The sequence below is a fragment of the Equus quagga genome, chromosome 14 (assembly GCF_021613505.1).
Source record: "Equus quagga isolate Etosha38 chromosome 14, UCLA_HA_Equagga_1.0, whole genome shotgun sequence".
Lineage (NCBI taxonomy): Eukaryota > Metazoa > Chordata > Mammalia > Perissodactyla > Equidae > Equus > Equus quagga.
Genome location: NC_060280.1, coordinates 28036544 through 28055099, shown reverse-complemented (window position 1 = coordinate 28055099; position 18556 = coordinate 28036544). Strand labels below are relative to the sequence as shown.

Genomic DNA, 18556 nt, shown 5'->3' with positions numbered 1-18556 from the left:
CCACGGATATATACTCAAATGCCGCCAAAGTCATGATGTTCTCCCTGCCCCTGGGTCTAAGCAGGGCTGAGGGGGTCAGAGCTCAGCATTCACATTCCTGGCCAGCAGAGCATCTCACCTGGGTAAGGGCTCCCTATAAATGGGGATGGGGTTCAGCCTGAGCAGCAGCTGGTAGGAAAGAGATAGGCTCTGGCCTACAGGAAAGGCTTAAGGGCAGTCTGTAGAGGTAGTCACGAGAAAAGCTCATAGGGACTCTGGTTACATTAACAGAAGTATACAACCTAGAATGTGGAAGGTGAAGATCTCACACTACTCTAGGCAAGTCTTGTGATGGGTTTGTGTCACATGAGGGAGCTGTGGAGCTAGACTTTAAATAGGGCAACCCACGGGGGTGCCCCATTCTGAGAAGGCAGAGTGGGAAGAGTGGAGAAGTCACAGGAGGCAGGTGAAAGTGGGATGGGGAAGGAAGGACCTTCTCTCAGACAATGTATGCCCATAGGACAAGGGCTCTCCCAGAGGGAAAGGGAGTGAGTTCTTCTCCTTGAGTTTAAGAGAGAGGCCTCTTGGCCTTGCCCCATCCCTCCTCAAAGGCCAGGGCCGGGCCCTGTCCAGCTGAGCTCCACAGATCTCCAGAGTGGTCCTGGCTGGACCCAGAGCCTGTCACAGGTGAGTCCCATCTCCCTTGTACTAAGCCTTGACTTAGCCTGAGCGCCAACCATTATGCCATGTAGCTGGCCTTTCCCAGGAGGCAGAGGACTGGACAAGAAGAGGAGTGAGTCTCTCCCACACTTACCCCCAGTGCAAAGGAAACCTCATGGTCAGGGCAAGGAGGGCGCCCCAGCCTCATTCCTGCCTCGAGCCCAGGGCCCAGCTGCCCAGCTGCCCAGCCGACTTTCAGTTCCTGCCCACCTGACCAGGATGCACTCTGCACCTGGATGTGCTTCTCTGATGAACTGCTTTTCTCAGAAGCTACAGCTCAGGAGTCTCCCCATTACGGGAAGCCTTCCCTGACCTCCTGGTCTGCAGCCCCAAACACGGCATTCTCCAGGGCTGTGCTGGGGCAACTCATACCTGCCTGCAAGAGCAAACTGTGAAACTTGCAGGAATTGTGCAAGGAGGTTGCTATCACTTTGGTAGTCTGAATTGGCCAAGGTAGGAATATTTGCACCACGCCAACTGGCAATGCTACAAATAAGGGGATCTCCCACCCCCTGGAGAGCCAGTTAAATGGTTCCACATTTACCAGCACGTGACTGGTCATCACCGTTAAGTCCTAAACTGGGGGATCCCAAGGACTGGGGACCCCACCTGACTCCTCTCTGTGCCCAGCAGAGCCAGGCACCGAAGTCAGTTGGCTTTAAAGTGGGGGAGGACCTGGGGTCTGGAGAGGGGATGTCCAGTGTGAGACCACCACTGAGGCCGCCAGTGGGAAGGCAGGTGGCAGAAGAGAAGAAGTGAGGAAAGGACCCTAGTGTGTGTGTGGGTGGAGGGATGAGAGGTTCCTGGGCTGTATCTGCATCTTCCACACACACAATAGGGCACAGCTAACAGGTAACAAGACCTTTACTATAAGTTACACCCTCAAACTGGCTCCCAGCCCAGGGGAGCCTCCAGACGGGCATGTGACCTCAATTTCCAGACGTTCATCTCTTGGACTGGGCGTTCTCTTTGGAGATGAGTCCACTGTGGCAACCAGACCTGCCCCAGATGCCCTGCAAGGACCTCTGGCTCAGCCCTGACTCCTTACCAGGGTCTTCTGGTTAACCTGTGACTCCCCACTCAGGATGCTCAGGCCCAGACTTGGCTGCGTGACCTTGGTAAGTCACTTTCCTCTCTGAGCCTGTTTCTCCATTTGACTTGATTAAGCTGGGCTCCAGCCTAAGTACCTTGGCAGGCATGGCCAGCTATTCATGTGGGAGTCAGGCCAGGGGCCGCACTGGTCCTGAACGCTTCCCTTTCTTGAAACCTTATTCCCCAACTTACACATACAACGGGTGACTGGGGGCCGTGGGGACCATTGAGCTCTGGGGACCACAGAGAATGTCCTGAGTCCCTCCCAAATGACAGAGCATTGGGATCACGGCTCCCTTGACCATCCAGCATGAGTCATGCTGGTCCATATCTGGGGAGACCGTCCCATTTGAACAAGTCCTAGTGCCTATGGCACCCCCCTATAAACCTGCTCAGGCCCGAGGGGTTCAGGTCCTACAGCTGGATGTCCTTAGTGTTCATACTACCAGCAGGCGTGGACTCTGTCTGCCTAGAGTCCTCACTGCTGGCCAACGCATTTTCTATCCTCTTGATGTCAGTTATGTTAGACCTGCGCAGGCCCAGCCTGCGGTGAGCCTGGGCAGCGGGGATGGGGTCTGTGGGTGGCTTGGCATCACGAGCAAAGCGCACGAGCCTCTGCCCAGCCAGGAAGTAGAGCACAGGGTCAAGGCAACTGTTGGCGCTGGCCAGCGGCCGGGTGATCTTGTAAGCCATGTTGATGGCGTTGAGGGTGTGGCAGCTGAGGTCCAGCGAGCGGAAGTAGTAGTAGAGGGTGCGGGTGACGTGGAAAGGCAGGAAGCAGAGGGCGAAGACAGCCAGGACCACCGCAATGGTGCGCACCGACTTGCGCTTGGCCCGCGGCAGGCCTCCCGTGGTCCCATAGGCTGGCTTCAGCAGCCGCCGGGCCATGAGCACATAACAAACCAGGATGACGGCAAAGGGCACCAGGAAGAGCAGGCCCATCATGACAGAGCTGTAGGCCACGAAGTGGCTGAAGAGCTCGGGGGCCGAGGTGTCATGGCAGGTAATGCGGCCACCGCGTGTGCTGGTGGTGACGAAGTAGAGAACGGGTGCCTGGCAGGCCAGCACCAGCACCCACACGGCGGCTGCCACCCGGCGGGCATAGTGGGACCGGCCCCAGCGCAGCGAGAGGAGTGGGCGTAAGACGCCCAGGCACCGGTGCACGCTGATGCACGTGAGGAAGAGGATGCTGCCGTACAGGTTGGTGTAGAAGAGGAAGCGCACCAGCTTGCAGAGCACCGTGCTGAAGGGCCAGTGGTCGCCGCCGGAGTAGTAATAGACCAGCAGCGGCAGGGAGGCCGCGTACAGGGTGTCCGATACGGCCAGGTGGAACATGTACGTGGTGGAGGCGTTCCAGGTCTTGAGGCGGCACAGGAAGATGTAGAGTGCCACGGCGTTCAGACAGAGCCCCAGCACGCACACCACGCCGTAGGACACAGGCAGCAGCACGTACTTGAAGTTCTCGTTGAAGCGGCACTTGTAGCCCAGCTCATCCCCATCCCAGGTGCCATTCTTGGTGCCATTCCAGAGGCCCAGGCCTGTGGCCATCGCCCTGCAGGGAAGGGAGGGTGGGGAGAAGAGTCGTCAGGGTCACGGCTGGGGGCTCAATGGGGAGGCCTGACACACCTCCCTGACCAGGGTCACAAGGGACCCCAAGTGCCCAGAGTCCCTCGGTTGAGATCTGCCCAACCACACTCAAGGCCTTCAATGCCATCTGACTCGCTCTCTCCTTAGACCCAAAGGACCCAGAACTTTGGAACCCTGGAACCTTGAAAATGCAGGAGATCCATGAAGATCAGGATCATACAATTTTAAAACTTAAGAACACCCTGAGGGCCAGATCCAGCTCACCAGCCTGTGTTTGTAAATAAAGCTTTATTGGAACACAGCCTGACCCATTCGTTTACGAACAATTGACTAGTTGTGATAAAGACCGTATGTTCTGGAAAGCCTAAAATACTCACCATCTGGCCTTTTACAAAAACAAAGCTTGGCAACCCTGTTTTAGAACCTCAGGAGCACGGAGTCACAGATCCAGGTTTCTGAGCTCTACAACCTGAGGATCTGGGTCGTCCCAGGGAAGGAGCATGTCAGATTCATGGAAAGGGGCCTTCATGGTTGATGAGGCTCCACTGTACGCCCGTGCCCACCACCTGCTGAGGCGTTTCTGGCCAGCGGGCAGCCCACACCTTCCTGGAGGCATTAGAAAGTTCTGTCCTTTGGTTCATCTGCCTGCTCTCTGGGGAGGCTCTGGCCCTGTGCCTGGTATTTTGGTATTTGAGGGAGTATTTCCAAGGGTCTCCCTCTTCAGCCACTAATTCATTCGCTCAGTGAGTAGTTTTAATTAATTTGAAAAATTTTTTTTCCTTTTTCTCCCCAAAGCCCCCGGTACATAGTTGTATATTCTTAGTTGTGGGTCCTTCTAGTTGTGGCATGTGGGACGCCGCCTCAGCATGGCTTGAAGAGTGGTGCCATGCCTGCGCCCAGGATTCGAACCGATGAAACACTGGGCCACCTGCAGCGGAGCGCATGAATTTAACCACTTGGCCACAGGGGCCCACCCCTCAGCAAGTAGTTTTTAGAGACTTCTATATACTGGCACTTCCTGCATCTGTAAAGAGCAGTCCTGCTCCCCGGCCTGTGAGGCTACTAGATGGGACTGTGACCCTACTGAAGATTCTGGGGAAGTCTGGGGAGGAGGTGGGAGTGAGGGCGGAGGGGAGCTTCTTTTGTGGGGCAAATTCAGCTTCTGCAGGCCCACCCAGCTTCTCTTCACACAACGTCACCATCCTGACGTTCCCCTACCTTGTCCCTACTGGGCGTATAACACACCCGTGGGGCCTCACTGCCCAGCAGACAGCACCAGGGGGACGGGCTGTTCACCGTCCACCTCTCCCCACCCCCACCAATGTGACCAATGAGAGCTCTCTCTCAGCTGGGACGCAGGGGACAGATATCCCAGTCTGGAGGGCAAAGATGTGCCCAAAGACCCCAGGAGGAAGGTGGAAATCCTAGCTGGAGTCCCAGGTAGGCAGGTTTGGGACAAACACAAAGACTAACTTATTAACAGTGTGAAGGGGCGGGGGAGCTGACATTTTTCAAACCCCGCTCCTATGTGTGCTTTATAAATGTTACTTCACTCCATCCTTACAAGATGCTCCTGGGAGCCAGGGTATTGTGCCCAGTTTTCTGATAAAGATGCTGAGACACAGATCATTCAAGCAATTTGGCCAAGGTCACACAGCTGAGGACGGGCTGCAATTCCTGTTCAGGTCTGTCCCACAATCTAAGGGGCCACAGGAGGGAGGTAGTGAACTCCCTGCTTACGGGAGTATGCAAGCTGCTCCCTAACAGAGTCTGCAGAAGGGGTCATGTCCTGTGTGTGGGTGTGTCTGAGAGGGCAGACAATGTGTAGTGCTCCCCACCCTGAGAATCTGGGGCTGTACAATTCCCCTCATTCTGGAACCTGGGGTCCTGAGAGGCTGGGACTTGGAGATTCTGCAGAGCCGGCAACGTCCTCTTCCTTAGACCCTGAGCTTCCTGCCCTACCTGGCCTCTCAGCAGTTCAGGGCCCGTGAGGTTGAGATTAGGGGGGGCTGAGGAACACAGCCCCCTTCTTTCCCCAGACCTCACCCCCCACCCCAGATCTTCCTTGTCTCCTGTTGTCAGCAAAGGTACAACAGGAGGAAGGGAGCGTGCACTCGTGAGCTCCCTCCCATGGACACGGTTCCTCCCCATGGAGCCAGCACAGGCCCGGGGTGAGGAGTGAGAAGCTTACATGGTGCCAAGTTGAGAGCGGGCAGGTATGGGGGGCTCTGGCAGGGCCAAGCTGCTGGGACCCCCTTGCTCGGGGCCATGACTCAAGACCCAGCATTAAGCCACTTCCTGCATCCCACCCCTGCCTATGCAGCCCAGCGTCATCTCTACCCTTGCTGCTGGAGCCGCTGCGTCAGCCTCCCTGACTCCAGTCCCTGACTCGCCTGCTTGGAGCCCTCCCTGGCCCCTGCCTGCTCTCAGGAGAAAACCAGCTCCTCGGTCAGGCACTGGAGGTTTTTGCAACCCAGCTCCTGTGACCTGCAGTCTCCTGAATGCGCCCAACACTGTTCCCCTCCCAGACTTAGTTCATCTTGCTCCTTCAGCCTGGAATCCATTCAGGCTCCTCAGCTCTACCTGTTGAAACTACAACTCTTTATCCCTCAGCGCAGCAAACTGCAGTGATAAAGAAGAACCTGGCCTCCGGAACCAGACGCCTTTGTGTCCTCCCCTGTAAAGGGAGGCGATCAATGGAGCCGACATCATAGGACTGCCGGGAGCATTAGGTGGGTAATTTGTGTAAAATGTCTGGAGCGGGGCCTGGCACACAGCAGGTACACTGTGGCGCTAGCTTCAGGGCTCCGCTCAGATGTGGCCTTTTCCTGAAACCCTTGGGAAGCTCTCTCAGGCCACCGTGGAGGAGTGACAGAAGGTCTTGACTGGAGACTGTGGAGCAGGTGAGTGTGGTGGGCCAGGGGAGTGACCTTAAGGCCCAATCTGGGGCCCGGGGACCTGAGAGGGGAGAGATCTGAGGGCTGTTGGGGAGGGAGTCTGGATGGAGGAGGGGCAGGAGAGGGAGGTGGCCGGGATGCCCGGCTCAGGGTTGGGGAAGAGGAGCAGGTGGGGGAGGGGGGAATTCAGTGTCAGACATGGTAAGTGTGGGGTGCCCTGCAGGGGTGTCACGGGATGTGGGATGGGTGAAGGCTGGGACCATCAGATCTGGTGCTTTGGGAGGTGGGCTGGGCATTGCCCGCTCACAGAAGCTGCAGGAGGAGTGTAGAGGCCCGAGGGTGAGACTGAGGAGATGTGGAGGGGCCACATTCCCCCCCAGACACCAGCTCTGCCATAGAACGCCGGGTGACATCAGGCATTTCCTGCCGTCCCAAGGAAGGCTCAGACCTCTCACGGGCTGACTCCTCCAGCCTTGGAGAACTGTGGCCCTAAAACTTCCCCCAGGAGGTCCTCTGCCCCACTGGAGACAGAGAGGGTGGCCCTGTCCCTGCTCCATGCTGCGGGCACACACACCCAGTCCCGCCTCCACACTGCTGCTCTGCTCCTGCCCCAGGGCCGAGGCCTCTCCTCAGAGTCGGGGGCGGGGCCCTCATCCTCCCTTCATAGTCCACATCTCATTGCTCTCCTCAAAGAGTTTCTTGCTAATCACTAACTGGAATTTCTGACACTGATGAAACTGGTGGAGACTTCCCCAAGTCTCTCATGAGCCAAAGGAGCTGCCCTTCCCACCTCTTTTGAGATCCCGGACTCCACCCTCCCAGGCCAGCTGGGGACTCCATCGCTGTGGCCCCGACCAGGAGGACCTGCCTGCCCTCTCCCTCCACGGGCTCGTCCACCAACCTCTGAGTACCTCTTTCCTGGCCCCCCTGCCCAGCTTATGGAGACAGCCAAGTCCCCAGCCCTCTCCCTCAGCAGCCCCTCCTCTGGCTTTCCTGACCCTGATGCCCCTGGGGCCCCACCCCCAGCTCCCTGGAGACCAGCTCCCACCTAACTTTGTCCACCATCACTCACCAGTCCCTCTGTGCCGGTTCTGGCTGGCCCTGCCCCGTAGAGCTCCTGATCTGGAGGGAGATGTGAGCCACGTAAAGTGCCCTGCCAGGCTTCCCTGCCTCATGTGCGAGCTGTTTCTTCTGCCTGGAAAGCCTGTCCAGAACCCACCTACACTGCACTCCATCCTGCCCATCCCCAAGGCTCTTCTCAAATGTCACCTCATCTCTGAAGCTCTCCTGGTCCACCCCCCGGGCATTCCTCACACCCTGTTGGTAATTTGTCCTTCCACCCTCTACCCCAATTTATTCCAGGTGCTCCCAGAGAGCCGGGTCCATCTGATTCTTTTCTCTGTCCCTATCATCCAGCAAGAGGCCTGATCCAAGGCAGGTATGACATGAATGAGAGAATGAATGAATGAATGAATGAAGCATGCACAAGAGGCTACTGGAGCCCAGAGGAGGCTAAGCTTTATGACGGTGGCTCTTCTTTCCCTGATTCCTCTGAGGGCCTCCCAGAGGGCAATGACCCTTAAAGATTTCTCGGCTGCTGACCCTAGATGGCCAGGGGTCAACCCAGCCCACCTGAGAGACCTGCTCTTGCCCTAGACAGGCCCTGGACTGTCTCTCTTTGAAGCACCCTGCCCTTCTCTGGACAGGCCAGGGAAACACCAGGAGAGGGGGAATTAGACCCAGGCATTCTGGAGCCGATCAGCTGTCTGAGCCAGCCACATTCTTTTATCTCACCCATCTCTGGCTCAGATCATGGGTCAGTGTGGGTCAGGAGCTCCTAATCCTGGAGCGCCCCCACCCTCACTGTGTAAGGGCCACGCCTGGGCTGAGCAGCTTCCCTGCAGCATCTTCATTTCATCCCCTACCCTCAGCCCTCAGTACATACAGTCATAGAGGTTAGGCTATTTGCTCAAGGTCACACTGCTAGCAATTGGAAAAACTGGGCTTGACACCCAGGGCCCTCTGGCTCCAACATCTGAATTCATCACAGCCTGGGATGAGGGAGCAGGGCAGGGATCCCCTTGATCTAACCTGGGTTCGGTGTACACACATGCACATGTGCGCCTGCCTGAGCCTCCCCGCCGGTGGACCCTGCCCTCCCACACCCGTACCTGACCAGCCTCTGCTTTCGCTGTCAGGATGCTCAGCACTCGCTCAGGTTCCTCACTCATGAATGCACACGCCTGGATCAGGCTGCAGGGAACTCTGCAGGCAACAGGAAAAACAGGCCCCCTGCCTGGGGCTGCGCCCAGCTTCCAGCCTTTCTCAGGGCAGGCAGTGCCACAGGTTCCTGAGACACAGGGAAGCAGAGAGAGCGTGGGAAGTCATCATGGTACATCATGGGAAGTCAGCCAGGCCTCGCCCTCCCAGGGCCTCACCTGCTCCAACCTCCTCTGCTCTGACCTTGGCCCGAAAGAGGCAGAGAGGTGACCTAGGGTGCTCGTCCCAGCAGGAGTGCCCTCTGCCCATCCACATCCCCAGCCATCCACCCTCAGCTCACACTCTCCAGGGATGGCTGTTCCGAGCCTCCTTCCCTGGGCACCCCCTTGCACAGAAGCGTGGCTCTGCCGGGGGAGATCCCGTGGAGCTGAGCCAAGACACCAGTGCCGCCTCCCTCAGTTCCCGTCTGTGCCTCAGCCCCACAGCAGGAAACAGTCAGTACCCTCCTTGCCCAGTATAGACTTGACAGTAGTTCAGCCAACACGGTTTTGCTCAAGTTAGGTCTCTATCTGGAATATCCTTCCTCCCTACTCCCGCGTCCAGCCATTCCTCCATGGGTGCTGTAAACACCCATGAACACACACAGGCATGGACACTCCTGGACATCCAGACACACAGTCACACTCAGATGTACACACAGTGCACACACACACAATGCTAGACAGTCAGGGCCTGGGAGAGCCTTTAGAAATCACCTGCACCTGGGGCCGGCCCCGTGGCCAAGTGGTTAAGTTCGCGTGCTCCATTTTGGCGGCCCAGGGTTTCATCTGTTCGCATGCTGGGCGCAGACATGGCACCGCTCATCAAGCTACGCTGACGCGGTGTGCCACATGCCACAACTAGAAGGACCCACAACTAAAATATACAACTGTGTACCGGGGGGCTTTGGGCAAAAGAAAGAAAAAAAAATAAAATCTTTAAAAAAAAAAAAAAGAAATCACTTGCACCAAACTCTCATTTGACAGAGGGGGAAACTGAGGCCCAAGGCCTCATAGTAAGTTAGGGACAGAGCCAAGATCAGAAACCAGGCCTTCCGAATTCTGGCCCAGGCTTTTCTCTTGCCTGAGAGCCCCTCAGTGAGGGGACAGTTACCTGGTGGAGGGACCCCTCTGTGTGGGCGGGTCCCAGCATCCACCAGAACCTTAGACACATCACAGGGGAACAAGAACACCCCCTTCCTTTTCCCATCTGCTTCATTTCCCAACAATGGGGGCATGGGGGCTGAGACAGTCCAGGCCAGGTCCCCAAGCTGGTAGTGCGGTGCAAGTGTGGGGGAAAGTGGGGACAGGAGCTGGGGGGCTGTGGGAACAGGGCAGGGGGTGGGGGCGCCTGAAAATGCCCCTGGGCCACTGTTTTCCTGGTGTCCCTTGCCCCAGGAGCCTCAGGCTGACATGGGCCAGCAGCTGGTAGATATTTGCCAGCCTGCTCTAGAGTCTAGCGGCAAGGTGAAAGAAGTTCACCTTTTCACTCTGCTCTACTCAGGGTCACACCGTGTCTTGTCCTCCTTAGGAGATACCTTCACCCAACAGATAAGGTGGAGCACAGCACGTCCTCCAAGCTGCTCTCTGATTTCTAAGACCCATCTTCACCACCCATCCTTCCAGGTTTCAAACTTCCAATAGATCCATGACAACCGCTCCCTTTCCCACCCACGTGAAACCCATCACTCCCCAAGTCCTGTCAGCTCACCCTGAGTGAAGAGGCTCAGACATGCCACTGCTCCCAGCCCGTGGCCTTATGCCTGTGTTTCTCCTCCAGACCACTGCACCAGCCTCCTCAATGGTCTGCTTGTCTCCACCCTACCCTTCCTGTCCATCTTTCATCCTGCAGTCACAAGTCTTCCTAAAACACAAATCTGACCACACATTGTGGAGTTCAAAACCTTCCATGGCTCCCTATTGCCCTCAGGCTACATCCAAGCTCCTGAGCCTCGCACTCAAGGTGCTGACTGGTCCCTGCCTCCCCTCCAGACAACTCATCTCTCTGCCTCCACCCTCATCTTCCTGTCTCAAGCACAGCAAAAGCAGTCCCATTGTCATATCTTTGCTTAGGAATACCCTTCCTTATCTTCTAACACACAACAAGAGTTGAGTGCTTTCTCTGTGTCAAGTTCCATGTCAGGGGGCTTCACAGACCTCTTCTCCTTTAATCCTGAGACACTCAAACAGGCTAAATAACCTCTCCAGGGTCACAAAGCTGGATGGCACAGCAGCCCTGGTCTGTCTGACTTCAGGAGCTAAGCCCCTGACCACTACCTCCTACCTTTCAAAGCCCAGATCCTCTCCTCCAGGAAGCTCCCTGATCAGCCCTCCTTGAGCTCCATGGCTCTGCCTGTCTGGTCAGTTCTCCACGAGAGGGAACAGCCTACTGGCAGCACCCAGCATCCATCTTCCTGGTATTTCCCCAGTGAGGAGCGGCCATGATGGTTACTGTACCCATCTCCTGGGTAAAACAACTAAGTCCAGAAAGGGTAGCCCAAGGTCTCACCCAAGGTAACGGGTGAGTCAAGGGCAGAGCCCAGCAGACCACCTGCCCCCTTGACCTGGCTCTGCCTCCGCCCCACACTGGGTCTTTCTCCCTGTGGCCCCAGCCTAACGAGCCCAAAGCCAGGAGGAGGGACCGGGGCAGTTCCCAGGCCAGCTGCAGAAGTTCCACGGTGTCTGGATGACATTCCAGGTTCCCCACTAGCGTGGCTCTCGAATGTACGGCCCACTCGCCTACCCACCTGGCTGGCCCTGTCCAGCCTGGCAGGGGAGAGTGACCTGTCACCATTCTCGAAACCCCTGCTGCCTGCCTCTGCTGGGGGTGGGATGCTGAGGAAAAACAGAAGGCCTGGACCTTCCATCGAGGGGCAGGGGAGTGCGCTGGGCAGGTGAGAAATCCCAGTTCTGCCATTGCCAGCTGTGGGAATGAATGGACAAGCCTCAGCTCCACAACTTGAGTCCCAATTTTCTCTCAGTCTAAAGAGAGTACCTGCCCCATAAGATTACTGAGTTAGCTAAAGGAGATCATTTAGACTCATTTTATGAAATGATGAAAAGAGATGCGATTTCTGGAAGTAGAGAAGGCAGTGAGGACAGAGCTATCTGGGAAGACAAGAGGGGCGGGAAACCCACTGGAATTATGGGCAGAGTAGCAAGCTCACAGCCAGACTGACCACAGGTCAAGTTTCTCACACTGAAGGCCATCCTCAGAAGGGAGGGCAGTCCAGGGACCCCCAGCAGGAATTTGACGCCACCACCACACTCTTCAGTCACTCACCCTTTACAGAGGTTGCTATATCTATGTCTGTCCCTGGGGAGGGCACTTGGGGACTCCGAGGTGGGTCAGACCCTTCCATGATCTCAAGGAGCTCACTGAGAAGGGGGGCAGTGGGGGGATGGGAGGAGATCCAGAAATAGGCGATGACAACTCAGGGTGATCAGGACTGAAGGAAGTAGGGTCACCAGGGCTGAAGGAGCCAAGAGGACCCCTACTGGGAACAGGGAGGTAGTCAGGGAAGGCTTCCTGGAGGACAGGACACCTGCATTTTGGAAGATGGGTAGGAGTCAGGCGGGTAGAGAGAGAAGAGGAGCAGAGTGAGCAAAAACCAGGAAGAGAGCTCACAAAGTATGTTTGGGGAGCTGTCAGTCATCCCTATGGCTTGAGTAATGTGGAGGGAAAGGCTGGGTAGGAGGACAGGAAGGATCTTGGAAGTCATCCTCTGCTTCCTCCCAAATGTCCGCCACGGGGCTGAAGGCCAGAAGCCTCCCAGCCTTGCCTGGTGTGCTTTCTGCACCACAAACACTGGGTCTGGCCTGAGAAAACAGCTGAGGGGGTGACCTCAGATATTATCAGCAAGTGCTGTTGCAATGTGAATCCTCTGCAGCCTGCTCCAGGAGGCCCGTGGGCTCTGTAGCCCCTTTCAGAGGCTCTCTCCCTCTTGGGAGCTCTCCGGATCCTGGCTGGGGAGGCCACTCACTGGGAAAGCATCTGAGTGTGCAGATCTCAGATCAGCCAGGCTGGTCCTCCCACCTTACAGATCAGGAGCCCGAGACTCCTTGAGAGGAAGGGCCTTACTCAAGGTCTGGTGTTCTAATTATTCTCAGCGTGGGGTTGAGCAACCCCTCCCCAACTCCAGGGCAGCACCTCAAACTGCCTGTCCTACCTCTGAGCCGGCACGGCCCAGTGCAGCCCGGCACAAAGCTACAGAACCAGTTCAGAACCACAGTGCCCTGGACGCCTCTCTGACCCATCACACCCAAACGCCTCCAGCCAGACTCAAGAGGAAAGAACCCTGGGTTTGGGCTCCAACTCGGAACCACCCATGCTGTGCAGTCTTGGTCAAGTCAGCTCTCCCCTCTCAGCCTCAAGTTCTTCGCTGGTCAAACACGGAGAATCATTGCTACACCAGACAGCTCATGAAAAATGAGTAAGACAAGGGGGCAAGTGGGTGCTCCACGGAGCCAGCAAATCACGCCCTGTCCCCATGTGAGGGCTGTGCCCGCCTGTCATGGCAGAGAGACACCAGGACACTTCTCGGAAGGGGCCCTCGTGGGTGACCCAGCAGAGGGGCAGGGGTCATGGTCAGAGCAGTGAGGGAAGGTCCTGGAAGGGGCTGTGATCAGGTCTGAAGAGAAGCTGGAAGGGTCCAGCTTGGGTAGAAAAAGGGACAAAAGTGTAGGCTAGGATCCAGTGAGTCTGATTCTGAGCTGTCCCACTCAGTGCTTCTGGGTTCTGATTCCACTGGTTCCGACAATCCAGTTCCACGAGTCTCTGGTTCTGGGACTGATGCTCAGTGTTTCTCCAGTTCTGTCACTTGTTGCTTCTGACAGCCATTGGCTTTGAGATTCTCAGAACCACAGGAGTCTGGACTCCAGAGTAACACAGTCATAAATCACTTTCCCAGGAGCCACAACGTCGGCAAACACTTGTCTACGCCCCCATGTGCCGACCTCAGAGGGACCCTCAAACCCAGACTCAGATCAGACTCAGTCAGGCCCTTGAGGAGCTCCAGTCTGGATGGGGAGAAAGACACAGACATGGACCAAGTCCACTTGGGTGATTAAGCCATGACCAACGGAAGCTCAGGCCCATGGAGCCCAGAGGAACCCCTAACCGGCCTGGGAGGTGGTCGGGGAACACTTCCTGGAGGAGTCATTTGAGCTGGGACTTGATGGATGATTTGGAGTTTATCAGGTGGATAAAAAAGGTAGGAGGGCATTGAAGGCAGAAGGAGAAGCACGTGCAAAGGCTCAGTGGTATGATGGTGTGGCCTGTCGGGGGAAGGCTAGGGGGACATGTGACGCTGGTGTGGAGGGTTAGGTGGCACAGAATGTGTGGCGGCCCAAGGGACTCAAATGAAAAGGCTTGAATACCAAGTTGAGGAGCCTGGCCTCTATCCTAAGGACAATGGAGAGCCTGCCTCTGCTGGGCCTGGGGTGCTGTGAGGGAAAACAGAGGACCTGGACCCAGAACACCATCAAGGGGCAGGGGAGGGAGCTGGGCAGGTGGGAAATCCCAGTTCTGCCATTCCCAGCTGTGGGACTTTAAGCAGAGAAGGACATGGTTAGAGCTGTCCTTTATGAAGATAGTGCCAGGTGGAAGGTGGATAGGATGGGGGAGTCTAAAGGGAGGGAGACCAAGGAGGAGACTACACACACAATGGTCCAGTGAGAGGAGCTGGTCCCTTGGCCCCAGATTCCCTGTGAGGTGGGAAGCATCCTTGCCAGCCCGCAGCCCAGCCACAGCAAGATTCCTCCTCCTACAAGCTGGGGCTGGGGAAGCCAGGCGCTCACTGGGAAGCCACAGCAACACCAGGAGCTTCCCCCGAGGCAGGGGGAGAAGAGAGGGTCACATGTGCCCCAAGAAGCCTGAAGGAGGCCCTCCTCCCACGCCCTAGTGCCCAGGCAGTGTCACTGTCACTGGGTAGAGGGCCAAGGAAGAAGCAGCTGCCCAGGAGGGCCCAGGCTGCCCACCCTCCCAGCAGGGACTCCAGCTATTCACCCTGGCCCAGAAATGACTCAGGCCCAGGGGATGGTGTGACAGAGGAGTGGAGGAACTCCTGGCTCAAGAGCCAACTGTAGCTCTCCGTGGAGCAGGCGCTCCTCTTTCACGCTACGCCCACTTTCACCAGGTTATTCATTTCCCAAGAACTCAGTGGCACCTGCTCTGTGCCCAACCCGTGCTGGGTGATGTGGACAAAGAGAGAACGCAGGCCTGGCCTGGCCTAGTCCTGCAACTGACCTCTACGATGGGTAGAGAGGTCAGGGAGGGCCCCCACTGCCAGCCTCCCCCCAGTCAGGGCCCAGAGGCTAAAAGAGGCCAGCCCTGAGGACACAAAGGCAGCCCAAGAAGGAGGTGTGGGCCAAGGGGTGCACTAGACAGGCCCACAGAAGGCAGTTCGGGGAGAGGAAAGATTTCACCAGGGGCACCTCCATCTCCTCTCACCAGATCAGCGAGGCTGCCCTGGCCCTGTGGGCAGCCTGAGGAGGCAATATCTTATCAGCAGCTGGGTAATCAGGCCACAGGCAAGACCTAAAGACAGGTTTTCAGGGCAGGATTCAAACGTCGTTCAGCCTGAAAGCTAGAAGACTAGGCCTTACTCAGATGGGGCTTCTGTCTTGAACGGGGAAGGATAAGCTGGGGCAGGTAGGCAGGAGTCCCAGCCATTACCTCGGCTACGTGACCTTGGGCAAGCTACTCTCTGAGCCTCCCTCACAGGGTCGGTGGAGGATAAAATGAGGGACGTCTATAAATTGTTACTAGTAAGCCGTCTCTGAAGAGGGGTATGGGGAGAGGAAGGCAGTCAACAGTTAAAATTCCAGCAACGAGCAGGATCGCATGCTATTGTACCCGTGTTCTGGCATAGTCTTCCAAATGCCTTCAAGTCTAGGAGTATCACCCTTCTCCGCTATGCACTGCCCTTGACAACTTACAAAGCCCCTCCCGGGCCACTATCTTAAGAAGCCTCAGAGCAACCTCGCATTTGAAGAGTCGAGGATCACCACGCCCAACTTACAGACGGCAAAACGGACACCTCCAGGGGCACAGTGGCCTCTCTAAGGGCTACAGCCAGAAAAGAAGCCAAATCAAAGCACTCACGGAGTCACCCAGGAGGCCTTGGTGATGTTCTCGCACTCTTTCAGCTGGTCCTTGGGGATCCAGAAGCCTCAGAGCCCTGTGCACACTGGGCAGAAAGAGGACAGGAGTGGAGGGGCCATGCCTCACCCTGCAGCTCAAGCTTGGCAGCCATTTATGAAGGTCACCTACTATGATCCACCAACCCCTCTGGCCAGACCCCAGGACAGCCCAACATAGGAGGAACAGGAGAGTGACAAGCCTTCCATGCCAGGGCCTCCCCATGCACACACTCTCAACATGGGACCTTACTGGTTCTGGTCTCCTTTTAGATGGTGGCAGGGCAGGAACTGCCCTGAGGTCACCCAGCAAGTTGGGGGCAGAGCTGAGATGAGATCAATCATAGGTCTCCAGGCTCCCACTAGGGGAAGGAGAGTCCTAAGTGTCCCCAAATTCCTCAGCAGAAGCATCTGAGGGCTCAGGGAAATGTTTGGCCAAGGAGGAAAGGGCTCAGAATTTAAACAACGCCTGGATGGTTCTGGGGTCAATATCACAAATGCCCTGCCCTCCGTGCACTGAGCACTACTCATTTCATTCTCTGCCCTGCAGCCAGAGACATCTTTCTGAAACCTGCTCTGCATGAATCTCCCCTGCTCACAAACCTTCCACGGCTCCCTATTGCCTTCTGGATAAAACCCAAGTTTTCAGCCTGCACAGTCGGGGTCCTGTGGTGTCCCAGGACACACTGTTTTGACAACCTGTGCCACTCGGTCGGATGATCTGGTTCCAGTTTCCCCTCCTTTGTAATAACATGGAGCTCCATTACAGACAGGCCTTCATTGGGGAAGTTGCGGACAGGGGGCAGGGGATATGGGCTGCTGCTGCTCTTTCAGTTCAGCAAAGCCCTGAATAGGGTGCTGGCAACACAGAGGTGAGTGAGACCCAGTTCCTGCCCTCCAGGGAGCCTCCGATCTAGGGGTTGGGAAGGAGGAGGCAGACAGAGACCATGACAGTCCAAGGTAGGACCATGCTGTCAGCACTGGGACTTCCAGAGCCCGGAAGAGGCTCCAACCCAGCTAGGGGATCAAGGAAGGCTTCCCCGAGGAGGGGACATCTGAGCTGGGCCCCAAGGCTGGGTAGTTTTCTAGCAGAGGAAGACGAGAGTAGGAGGGCATTTCAGGCAGTGAGCATTGACTATGCAATGGGCAGAAGCAAGAAACTGCCTAGTGTGTGCAGCAGACTACATGCAGTTACCAGAGGATGAAGAGTCAGGCGGGAGAGGTGCCTGGAGGGGTTGGCAAGGACCAGTTCTTGGAAGCCTTGAGTCCCAGGCTAAGAGGTTCGGGGTTGGTCCTGTGGAAGTTTAGCCCAGGGAAGAGAACGTTGGGATTTGGGTTTCAGGAAGCTCCCTCCAGGGACTGACTCCACCCTCACCCCCAAGCTGTGAGCCTGCCCAAGAGGACAGTGGTACTAAACATGACCCACACAGCACCTCCTCAATAGCCCTCAAGTTCCACGTCATTCTTACTCTCCTTTTACAGATGAAGTCACTGAGGCTCAGAGAAGGGATGTTCCCTGCCCAGGGTCACGCAGCAGCCAAGGCAGGATTGGAATATAGGTCTCTGAGTCTCCAGAGAGTTTTTGTGGGCCCTGTTTGCTCAAAGAATCTCCCTTCCCAGCCACTCCCACCCACAGATAACTGAGACTTCACCAGGGCCCCACACTGGCCCTCAAAAGCTCCCCATTATTCTAGCCTAGATCCAAAACAAACCAGGCACTCAGGCGGTGAGCCGAGGGAAGCTGGGGATGCCATGCTGAAAGGAAGAGCCACCACCAGCCCCACAGACCCCAAACTGGCAGTCCTAGTTCGCAGCAGGGCCTGGCCCTTGGGGCTGCCTCCTGGAGGGCCCCAAGCCTGCCCCTGGCAGCCCTAGTTGGGGAGGGGAGGGAGGGCATCGATTTTCTCCAGACCGTTCCTACAGCACCGCCTGCCAGCCTAAAAGTCCCCTGAAAGAAGCTTAACTGTCCTAACAGGCCACTGCCCCAGCGCCCCAAGTCTTACCGACACCCAGAGTGAAGGGGCGCAGCGGGCCCCCTGGGTTCGCCTGTCCCCCGCCGCGGGGCGCGCACAGCAGAGCGCACACACACAAACAAGATCCCCAGGTTCAGCCACCGGCGCCGCAGGGGCGCGCGCACTCACCGGGGCATCCGCGCGCGCTCCCCCGATCCGCGCTCCCCCGGAGACCGAGCGCGCCCACGGCCCCACGCGCTCCCCCGCCGCTCGAGAGCGGCCCCGCTCGGACTGACCCCCGCGAGCGGCTCTCTGCCGCCCAGCGCCGAGCCGGCACCGCCGCGGTCCCGGGCCGCGCCCGCTGGCCTCTCCCCGCCTCCGGGCCCCTCCAGGCGGCCCGCCTCTCACCTCCGCGGGGCGCTCGCGCGTTCGCTGGGCCGCGGCCGCGGGACCCACGTGCCTGGAGCCCCGCCCGCCGCGCCTAGCTCCTGACCCGCGGGTCAGACCTGGGGCGGGGCGGACCCTGGACGGACCGTGGCACCGCCCCACTCCGGCCGCGACAGACACCCGGCCACCCTCGCTAGGACTCGGGCGAGAGATACGGTCGCGGGGTCAGCGCGTCCGCCCTGGCGCTGCCCGCGGAGGGGCTGGCGGCGACTATCCTACCGCCTGGCGGGACGGAGGCCACCCACCTCCCTCCCAGGAGATGAGGAGAGATTTTCAGAGACGCTAAAGTTTTGCAGTTTGTCTGGTGCCTGTGTGACTCCTGTCCCTGCTGCCGCGAGACGTTTCCAGAACCCACGCCCTCTTCTCCCAGGAACCTACTCAGAGGACCACGCTGAGAACTCACCTCCGTTACTTGAGACCCTGGGGTAGGGGGTCGGGGGGTGCTCCCCATTGGCCTAGGATGGAAATCCAGGCGTTCAGGGTC

The 18556-nt window shown here is 57.4% G+C and overlaps 1 protein-coding gene across 11 annotated transcripts; it reads right to left on the bottom strand.

Annotated features, from left to right (window-relative positions):
• Positions 1–1265: 1265 nt before the first annotated feature.
• Positions 1266–18131, bottom strand: P2RY2 (purinergic receptor P2Y2). 11 transcript variants are annotated; one of them, XM_046637919.1, is made up of 5 exons: positions 17815–18009; positions 16869–16967; positions 15639–15723; positions 8447–8625; positions 1270–3343 (listed from the first exon to the last, which is right to left on the bottom strand). In XM_046637919.1, the coding sequence occupies exon 5, from the start codon at positions 3337–3339 to the stop codon at positions 2206–2208; it is 1134 nt and encodes a 377-aa protein (XP_046493875.1). In that variant the 5' UTR covers positions 3340–3343; positions 8447–8625; positions 15639–15723; positions 16869–16967; positions 17815–18009; the 3' UTR covers positions 1270–2205. The 11 variants fall into 11 exon arrangements, with proteins under 11 accessions (XP_046493873.1, XP_046493875.1, XP_046493876.1 ...); XM_046637920.1 differs by lacking the exon at positions 17815–18009 and adding an exon at positions 17677–17812; XM_046637923.1 differs by lacking the exon at positions 15639–15723.
• Positions 18132–18556: the final 425 nt, after the last annotated feature.